Below are 10,253 nucleotides of genomic sequence, written 5' to 3' on the forward strand. Positions count from 1 at the left end.
TGGATAGAAAGCTTCTAAATACAAAGCACAACATATTATACCACACCAACCAAGAACAGGAAGCATAACCAGTGTGTAATCTGGTGTATGTCTCTGCTGCAAGTGCGCCATATATGAGTTATATGGCTAATTATAGTTATTATTAGTAGTAATAACAATATGAAGAGTCTGTTGACAGCACTTCTAATCCACTATTCATTAAATAGTGGTGTTTAAACTTTTCTTTTTATGTGCCAGAACAGCGTGTGTTCATATGACTGTGCTTAAACTGTGCCATAAGTACTGTTGTACAGGCATAGATTATTCTTGTAAGAGAATAAACATGAGTTATTGCAGCCTAAAGCACTTTCACCCAAATGCACATCTATGGGTTGTGGCTTCTCTCTCTGTTGCACGCTGGAGGGGCACATGGTACTGCATCCAGCCTTGGAGCTCCCAGCACAGGAAGGACATGGAGCTGTTGGAGCAAGTCCAGAGAAGGGACACAGTGATGATCTGAGGGCTGGAGCTCTCTGCTATGAAGACAGGCTGAGAAAGTTGGGGCTGTTCAGCCTGGAGAAGGCTCCAGGGAGACCTTATAGAAGCCTTCCAGTACTTGAAAGGGGCTGCAGAAAAGCTGGGGAGGGGGTTTTTACAAGGGTGTGGGGTGGTAGGACAAGGGGGGAATGGTTTTAAGCTGAAAGAGGGTTTATTTAGATTGGCTGTTAGGAAGAAATTCTTTAATGTGAGGGTGGTGAGACACAGGACCAGGTTGCCCAGGGAAGTTGTGGATACCCCCTCCCTGGAGGAAGTGTCCAAGGCCAGGCTGGACGGGGCTTTGAGCCACCTGGTCTAGTGGGAAGTGTCCGTGTAGTGGGGTTGAGACCTCTCAGCCCAAACTGTCCTGTGATTTTCCGACCCTGGAGCACCTGGGTGCCCTCAGCCGCAGGCACGCAGAGGGCAGGCTGCGCTGCGGGGCGTGCGGTGCGGCCGCCGAGCGGGTGTGCGCGGGGGGCTGTCGCCACCTCCCGGCGCCGGCGGCTGGGGAGCAGACGGTCCCACGCCGGCGTCTGCGCGTCCCCTCTTGTCTGGAGGGGGCTGGCGGTGAGAGGTGGGTGAAGAGTACAGCCGTTTGGCTTTCATTTCGTCTTCAAGGGGGGGAAATGCTTTCAGTGGGAGGCTCTCACGGGCGTTGTGGGCACGGACTGAGAAAACAGCCTCTCTCCTACCTTGTGATGCTGAACAGTGGAGGTTTCTAGGATATTGAGATTCAGGCCCCTGTTCATGGAATACTTGGGGTTGTTTTCCATAGCAATGAGGGGGTGACCACAGGAGGCCTTGGCTCCTGGTCCCCACTGGAAGAGGTGCCTAGGACACTGAGCTTCTCCTCATGGAGGAAAGACCCCGCTGGGACTCCTCGCTGGCCTGTCCCTGCCAGGGGGATTTGCACGTAAGAGCAGGAAGCAGCAGAGGGTTTGTTCAGCATTTCTGGGCCCCACTGAGGACCAGAAGGTCCCAGCGGCCATGCTGGTGTCATGGCTCAATGGTTATAGCACTAGCCTGAAGTCTTGGGCCTCAGGAGCTCACCTGCTGAGTTAAGAGATAGGATTTAGCCTCCCTGTCCTCACAGTACATATTTGTTTAGGAATGCATAGGTTTCTGAGGCCCACTGAAATCCACTAAAATGCCAGCCAGAAAAGTAATGCTTTGAATAGGAATGTGCAAGCCATGTCTGCTGCGTGAACCTGGGGAAGTCATTTCACCTTTTGGTACCTCAGTTTCATGGTATAAAATAACGGGGGTAACGTTGCTAACGTCATTCGAGAGCTGAAAAATTGAAGATTTCTGTTTCCTTGAATTCCCAGAAAAGCAAAGTCATATATAACATCAGTATTTTCTGCATGTCACAGTTTATTTTTGTGGTGTCCTTCAGGCATCCTTGAACGTTTTTGTGCACGTGCATTTGTACGTGTGTGAGTGCCTGGCTCTGCAATGCAGATCAGGACACAATATGAACTCATCTTAAAACCCACCCTCCTGGTCCTTGGGCTCCAAGTACTTAAGTTTCTGTAATTACAGAATGACACGATAAAGCTTGGAAGAACATAAACTTGCAAATCAGATGCTCAGAAGTCAATTCATTCAGTCTGTTCTGCTGACACAGGAAAACACAGAGGAAGGCTGAGCCTCCAACCACAGGCATCAGCAGAACTCAAAGAATATATGAAGAATTGCCTTGGACCTAACCCCACTTAGCTCTCATTTCATGCACTGGAATGCTTTCCAGAATTATCTCACCCACTTTCTCCATTGCAAAGCCTACAAACGTTTGATTCCCTGTGTGAAGCCAGAGGGATCGCAAGGCCTGAGTCTGATCCCCAGGTGTGGGCTCAGGCTGAGCTGGAGAAGAGCCTCCTCTCTCCAGATCTAAGCAGCCGTGGTCAATAACAAATACATCATGATACCTGTACCACAGCTGAGGCTGTACTACTATAGACAACCACAGTAAATGAGGGAAATTGAAAAAAATGCAGATAAAACCACTATTTCACTCACTGAGGAAAGGGTTATGTAGAAACTCCATTTATGTTAGGATCTGCAGGCATAGTGAGAAGTAAATTAACATCCTTTGGTCTGCATATTCCCTGACTTGTAAGTGCTTTTGGCTGTTAGCATCATATTATACATGGGAGTTAGAGAGTGGGGGAAGCAGATATGCAGCTGTATAAGATTGGTAAAATATTTAAGTGAGTTGAAAGAAAAGACTATCAGGAAACTGTAGGGAGTTGGTATGATCTCATTACACTGCATTTATGAGGCCAGTATTAAATGTGGCGTATCCTGGTGGTTTATGTTTTTTTTTAAAAAAAACAAAACAAAACATTGGAAGATTAGAAAAGAGCCATGTGAATGATTTAAGAGCTGAGAAATGCAACATAACTCTACTTGTGTCACCATGCAGTCCAAGAAAAGGCCAAAGCCCACATATATAGGGGACATTTCTGATAGCATAGTGGAAGCTTTTAATAAAAAAGGCAAGAGGAGACTGAGGAAGTGGCAGATTAAGCTGGAGGTATTTAAACAACGAGAACAATGTAAACATGTCCCCATGATGGAAATCAAGCATTGAAGCTGACTTTGTGGGAATGGCATGGAAATCAGTCACTCCATGTCTTAAATTCCTTAAATGAAGCTGTGTATTTTCCCGTGAGAGGTGCTGTACCTGAAATACAGCTTATGGTGAACAGGTGAAAGTCTTCTGGTGTGCAAAGTGTTGTGCAGGTGAGAGTAGATAATGGACATGTTCCTGCCAGCCTAGAAACCTGCACATCTGTGAGAATCTCCTTTCTCCCATTCATGGGATGTACTATGTATGGGATGTTTCATGGGTGGGGGGAGAGATAATGCAGTCCTAATTTGCCTTAGGGCCAGAAGGAGGCCAGCATCAGAGCCAAAACTTGTCAGCCCCTCAACGCCTGGACTTGTGGGTTGACTTTTCTCCCTTCAAACTAGCAGCAGGTCAAAGGATACAAGTTAGAAATGCTTCTGAACTCCCTGAACCTCCAGTGTCCACAAAATTGCAGAGACCCCTGATATTTCCTACCATGTATCCTAACCTCTATCTGGGGAGCTTCAGGCTGACCCAGGGACTAGGCTGAAGTGTCCTTTTTGTGGCATTTGCTGTTGACTTTACATGGACCAGGCAAAGCGAAAAGTCAGTTTTAGCTTTTTTTGACTCCCAGAAAGGATCCAGGTGAATGCTTGAAAACCAGAGTTAGCCCTTTATCTTCCAAAGGGTGAGCTGTCTCTGCAACAGAGGTGACAAATGGCACCACCGAACAACAACAGTTTCTCGTCCTTAAGAGATCACATAATATACCAGGAAAGGTAAGCAGGGTGTTGCAGCTACTGCTTCTGTCTTCAGTTCTGCTGGTTTTATTATTGCCATTTCTCCCTTCCAGACCCTCTCTGCCCTCTTTGTATTGCATCTACCTATTATGTCTTTGCTGGCCATTTGTCTGGCAAGGGCTTTTTCTGTGATGCACATAATTCTAACCATAGGAGCAAATAGATATCTAAGAATATTGGTAAAGCTGTACCCTGTTCCTAGTATTGCTCTGGAATTGAGCAGTCCTATGTTAGCTACCTTAATTTCCCTAAAATATGCCCCCAAAAGGGTAGTTCATATGAGATGAAAGAGGTAAAAAGTCTTATTCCAGCCCTGCTGTTCTCTCTCTGCCTCTTAAATCAGGTCTCCTCTACATTGAATTGAGGCAGCTTAGGCAGACAGCCTTCTGCTAAAACATGTAATAGTCGAGGAAGCTCAGGAACCCATTTTCCAAAGGGATGGTCTTCCATCCCTTTGCTTATGTGTGCACTAAGGTTGGAAGCCAAGAGTGTCATTAAGGGAGAGCATTATTGCTGTATAGTAACCATATCTTGACATGGGGAGGCCATTTCCTGCTGGAAGAACAGTGATCTCTCGCAACTCAGTGTCACTGCTTTTCCAGCTCCTAAAATCCCAATCCAATACTTCCCCATCAGCAGCCACAACATTTTATTAGCTGTAAAACCTCAGACTTCCAAAATATTTGCATAGTGGTGGAGTTGGCTTTACTGGGGCTCTCAGACCCTCAGGCACCTTCAAAAATGTTCTGTGCCTTGGGGAGCAGTTGTTGCTGAAGAGCTAAAAATCTCCAAGGTTTGTTGGCTCTTGCCAGCAGTGAGGAGGACTAAATCTAGGTCCTACTTCACTTTCTAGTCTTAATGAGCCTGCAAGCTGGGCTGGGACACAGAGAGGGTAGCAGCAAAGTAGGGAGTGAAGACACAGCCCTTCGGGAGGATGGGCAGTTCCCTGGGCAGGGAGAGCAGTTCTGGTGGCCTCGCTGGGTGCCTGCCTGTGGGCACAGCAGCTGGGGTCACGCTCTCATGTCAGCAAATGAAGGTATTGGTGATAGATAAAAAGCAGTATGAGTCAAAGGTAGAACTTAGTTCGTGTCATTGGTTTAATTGCCGATCCCAAAACTTGCAGGAACAATGTGGGAGGTTTTCCCGTTAGTTTCAGAAGATTTATAGCATAAGGTCACCTTTCCCTAGGAATGAGGGGCAAACTGCCTGAACTCAAACCTGTTAATGTTTTTTTTTTCTTAGTAGCTTACTCTTTTGTTTTAAAGACAGCCCTAGCCTTGCACTTTTGTATTGCTATTTTGTGTGAGTAGATGGAATAAGAAATCAGACCCATGGCATATGGGTAGCTGCAAAGTTTGTCAAAACGTACAAAGCAGCTTTGACCTCTCTGCAGCCTTTTCTTCCCTCTGGGCTATAACTCTAATAAATAATGTTGGCAGCAGTTGAGGAAAATAATATCTTGTTCTGCTTCATGAATATTTTCTCTCTTTTTTTTTTTACCATAAGGGGTTTAGAAATAATGGAGTGAATTTACAGCAGGGCATTCCCTATTTCACAGGTACAAATCAAAGTAAGTACACATCCAGCTACCTGCCTGCCTGTATAAATCAGGTAGATTACAAGCACAACTGGTCAGTTAATTCCACAGGTATAAGATAAGCACACGGAGCTGATGCATTTCTATTCTGAACAAACCCTTGCATATGGCTCAGCTTCTGCCTGAGCAAGGACCAGTGGGAGCAGTAAGCTTGTTCCACTGGGTTTCCCTGGCTTTCCTAAAATTGCCAAGATTACCCATGTGAATTGCAACAGAGATGACTAAACCTAAAGCTGTTCCAGAAATAACATTCAACCAGCTTTGTATTCAGCCTGCCTGCTGTGGGAGCATTATCCTGGCATTCTCTGCAGTGTTGTCTGTGGCCTTGGAGCCAGACAGCTCTATCAACGAGTTTCACTTGCTGGTCACACTTCGTCTTGCCTAACTGCTCTACCTTACACTCAAATATTTCAGATTGCAGAAGCTGAAGTGTGCTCTGCAGATATGAAAAAAAAGCCAGGCTCCTACACCACCGATACCCAGGCAAATATGGGGAATGGATTACACTTATCAGTAGATCCCACAGCCTGTTTCATCCCACTCAGGAGTCTACCTGTTCCCCTGGCCAGTCACTTGATGTTTTGGAGCATGGTCAAAAAGTACCCAAAATCCAAGTTATGAATGTGAGATGGCAGGGGCAAGGATCAGTGGCACTTCAGGGCAGAAACCTTTCGTGTTGAAGACGTACAACTACATGCATTTAGGTGTCTGAGGCTTAGGAGAGGTATTTCTCACTGCTCATTTGCTAACGTGCTCCTCGCTGCAGAGTCTGAACATGCCAGAAGCAGAAGAGATCTGCACAGAGGCATCAGTTGCAGTCCCTGAGAAGTGCCTCCTGTCCCAGAGAGTCTGTAAATCCCAGCTGAGGTATTAAAATACCCTGTTACAATACCAAAGCTTTTCATTAGCCAGGCAGCCAAATCTTGAAGATTATAAACTCACATCAAAAAGAAAGTAAAAAACGCATCTCCTGCCAAGCCCAAAGCCTCATCTCTTTGGCCCAAATTTGACTTAATTGTGTGGGGTTTTTAGCAGAGAGCTGAATCTGAGAGTGAATGCTATGAATGAAGGTCACCAGGCCCCTCCTTTAGTAATGTAAAAAACCAAATCCATGGTACTTACGAGTCCTTATTGAAAGGAAATAACCAATATATTTTTTCATGTTTCTATTGACAGCAGTTCTGCTGACAGTCTGCTGCATGAGGAGGAAGAAAAAGACATCTAACCCAGAAAACAACCTGAGCTATTGGAATAATGCTATTACCATGGACTACTTCAATAGGCATGCTGTAGAGTTACCGAGAGAGATCCAGTCCCTGGAGACTTCAGAGGTACCTCACCTTGCAGAACTAGTAGCTGAAAAGTGTAACTGAAGCCATGCTGGGAGAAGGGGCGAGGAAGTCCTATGAATAAAGCCTTGAAATCCCTATGCATATTTAGGGAAACTTCTTTTTGAGAAGGACCCACTCCCACATGTGTGTAAGATGGGATGAATATGTCACCGAAACCAGATTGTAACTGTTGCAGGTACTTTCCATATTGCTGAGAGGTCATGGGAATTAACCACCTCTAGGTGAATTTGTTCCCAGGTTTCTCATCCTTTTGAGCCTATGGCCAATGTCTAGCCATACCATGAGTGCTTAGGAGAACTTTTTGGGCTGGCTTTTTACTGACAGTCGGTCCTTCTAATCTGTCTATTGTGTGTGTCCCCCACAGCATTGTGTAAGAGGAGTGGTGGGAGTTAATAATGCAAATAAATGTTGTGCATTTATGTCTCAGGAGATGCCTATAGCTTCTCAAATACCAGTTCAGGGAGTGCGTGTTCTCAGTATATAGGCAGTCAAAACAACAATGTATGAGAGTGGGTAGTGGTGGTGTTTACTCATCAGCCTTTACTAAGGAGATCTGACTGGTTCAGTGGGATTCTTCAGACACGGGCAGGTGATCCTAGTGATAGGAATGTATCCCCTGGCCTCAGAGATAGAGAAGAATAATTTAGCTTCGTTCAAAGGTATTTAAAACCTAGAAACAATGGGTTTATGCTAAAGGAATTTTCAGATCAGATAGCTGACTAAATAATCTCATTAAATTAGGAAAAGAAAAGGTTTTTAAAAAGGAGCCTCTGAGATGTGATGAGACAAGCACTCACAGTAATTGCATTAACCCCACTTTGCTGGCAAACACGTTGCTCAGGCTAAGGCAGGACCTGGTCTAGGCTTACCAAGAATATAGGGGATATAAATATAGGGAATATATATTTACATATCTAGATTTATATATATTTTTATATATATATATATTTACATACAGGGAATATGTGAATAGGCTTATCATTTGATTCGAGTAATTTAAACCTGATCAGAACGCAACTGAACAGGCGCATACTTGGATAGCTTGGAACTATATAGGTGGTTTTCGGACCTTAGAAAGAAGCTGAAAATGCATCTTTGAGGAGTCAAGCCCAGCTGGGCTGGACAGAAAACTGTATCTGACTTCTGGGTCCCCAGGCTGAGAAACAATCAGCCTGATTATCAGAGGAGCTCTTCACTCATGGCTCCTACTGCCTGAAGAAGGGCAAAACAGGCTTACCAAATTTAGCTCTCCAGGAGCCAGAGCTCCTGAAATGTTAGGCACTTTTGGAGAACTGGAAGAAGTGATAAAAATAGTAGTCCATTCCTCACATGAGTTCACAGCAGAGTGCCCTTTGTGCTCGTGGAGGGTGAGGGGTGTGAACTGCTCACCTTGCTTCTCTTGTGTTTCTCCTAGGACCACCTCTCTGAACCACGATCTCCTGCCAACGGCGACTACCGTGACAGCGGGATGGTCCTTGTGAACCCCTTCTGTCAAGAAACACTATTTGTAGGACATGAGCAAGTCTCTGAAATATGACCCCACAGCTGCCCACCACCGCGTATTGCAGTTTCATCTCTACTGTCTCCAAATTATAAATAAATATATATATTATAAATATAACCTTTGTGTAACCCTGAATTACAGGAAATGTTTTCAGCTTTTCTTTTCTCCCTCAGAGTTGTCAGCCCCTTTTTTATAAGTGTGGTAAAACTTTACAGAACAAACCGTGGCTTTATAAAATAAAGGTATTTCTAAGCAAAACAGAAGGACTGTTTTCTTCACTGTCATTTACAAACTGCTGCTAAATGTACTTGGTCTGGAAGAATATTGGATAAGGCTGGGTTTGAGCAGGTAGCGTGTGTTGAGTAGAGCAGACTGCATCACATCACTCAGCCTGGCAGTGAGCATCCCTGCTCAGCAACCATCCTGTCTCCTACTGTAAAATGACTTTGGTCACTCTTTTACTTTTGACAGCCAAGCCAGGGTACAGATCAGGCAGCACCAGCTCAGCTGCCAGCAGCAGTCCATATGGCTCGTGTACCCATCTTGTATCCTGTGTGTGACTCCAGCACCACCTGAACACTGACTGGGATGAGCCCTTCAGAGTCCCCCTTCCAGCAGAAACAAGCCAGGCTCTGCCAGCTCAGCAGGGGTAGAGCAGGGAAGCTGAGCTACAGTGGGATAATAAACAAACCTGATGCACCCATGGGATCCAGAGCCACACAAGACATGGGCAAACCCATTGTGATAGTAATGTACCCTATGACTTAAAGTTGCCCCTTTCAGTCTTAAACAGGAAAGCCAGGTTCCAGTTTGAGCTCCAAGTCTGTTCTACATGAACAAGGACAAGAATGACTTCTTTTTCCTGCAAAAATGCCCTAACCACACTACATGCTGAACTCACAGCTGCTCCGCTCCAGCCCAATGAGTCCTGAATAATTTCCTGCAGAGTAAACAGCCCCAAAAGAAGGCATGTGGAGTGTCCCCTTCAAAGGTACAAAAATCTCCTTTGAATTGATCAGAATTCTTCAAATCTGGTGACTAGGGACTCCCACCAATTGAATGCTCTGGATTTGACTGTATTTCCATTTCCCTGCTGTTTTATTTATCTTATGTGCTTAGACTGCTAGTGTCACTGAATCAAATTTCCTCATACCCGCCTTTTCTCTCTGAGACTTTCCTTCTGCCCTTAGGAGCAAAAACGTCTTGTTTCAGAGCAAAATGGCCTTTCAGTCCCACCCAGTTAAGCACTAGATAGCAGGCTGTAATAGCATTAGGGGAATAACAGGTGTGAACAAAACTTAAATGATGGAGTGAAAAAAGGTCATTACAAGGTGAGGCTAATGTGGAACATGGAGTGTTTTAGCCCAAATCAATGTTTTTTCTTTGAGCAACTCAGAACTGTTACTGTTGTGGGACCAATTTTCAGGTTTGCTTCTCAAATTACTTTTTTTGTATCGTTCAGTAAGTGAAATGTCCACTGTCCTTTGAGGCCTTGGCCACCCTCTTCCCCACCTTTGCCCATCAGTCCTTATAGATTATTTTCTACCTTCACTCCTGACTTCATCAGGAGCAGGCTGTGAGGCAGCAGGGAGTTTATCCCCTGCTCCAGCTGGCTGCTCAGTGCCACTGGCTGCTCAGGTTTATCGCTTGATTGCACAGAAAAGGAAGATTGGGCAGGACAGGGTTAGTGTAGCATCATTAACTGTATGCCTTGTTCAAGGTGAGCCACAGCTGGTACCAGAAAAGGGAGTTATAGCAGGGGCACATCTTGTCCAGCTGTTCCCACCTGCTAGCAGTGGTCCCAGTGGCTGCTGTTAGAGCAGCCTGACAACTCTACTAAATGATGCCTGGAATCAGACCAAGACATGAAGCATTGTTGCCCCTGCTTTCTCCCTGTCCCTCGTGTGCACTT

The 10,253-nt window shown here is 45.3% G+C and overlaps 1 protein-coding gene across 4 annotated transcripts in view; it reads left to right on the forward strand.

The window, feature by feature from the left end:
* The window catches only part of TMEM108 (transmembrane protein 108), a 257,116-nt gene extending 248,517 nt beyond the window's left edge, over window positions 1-8,599 (forward strand). For 3 of the 4 annotated variants that reach the window (XM_051610742.1, XM_051610741.1, XM_051610743.1), the window contains 2 exons: window positions 6,662-6,816; window positions 8,252-8,599. In XM_051610742.1, the coding sequence (XP_051466702.1) occupies window positions 6,662-6,816; window positions 8,252-8,374 (278 nt within the window). In that variant the 3' untranslated portion in view covers window positions 8,375-8,599. The remainder of the gene's footprint in view (window positions 1-6,661; window positions 6,817-8,251) is intronic. The other variant, XM_051610744.1, reaches the window with a different exon arrangement.
* Window positions 8,600-10,253: the final 1,654 nt, after the last annotated feature.

This window comes from Apus apus, chromosome 2, assembly GCF_020740795.1.
Source record: "Apus apus isolate bApuApu2 chromosome 2, bApuApu2.pri.cur, whole genome shotgun sequence".
NCBI lineage: Eukaryota > Metazoa > Chordata > Aves > Apodiformes > Apodidae > Apus > Apus apus.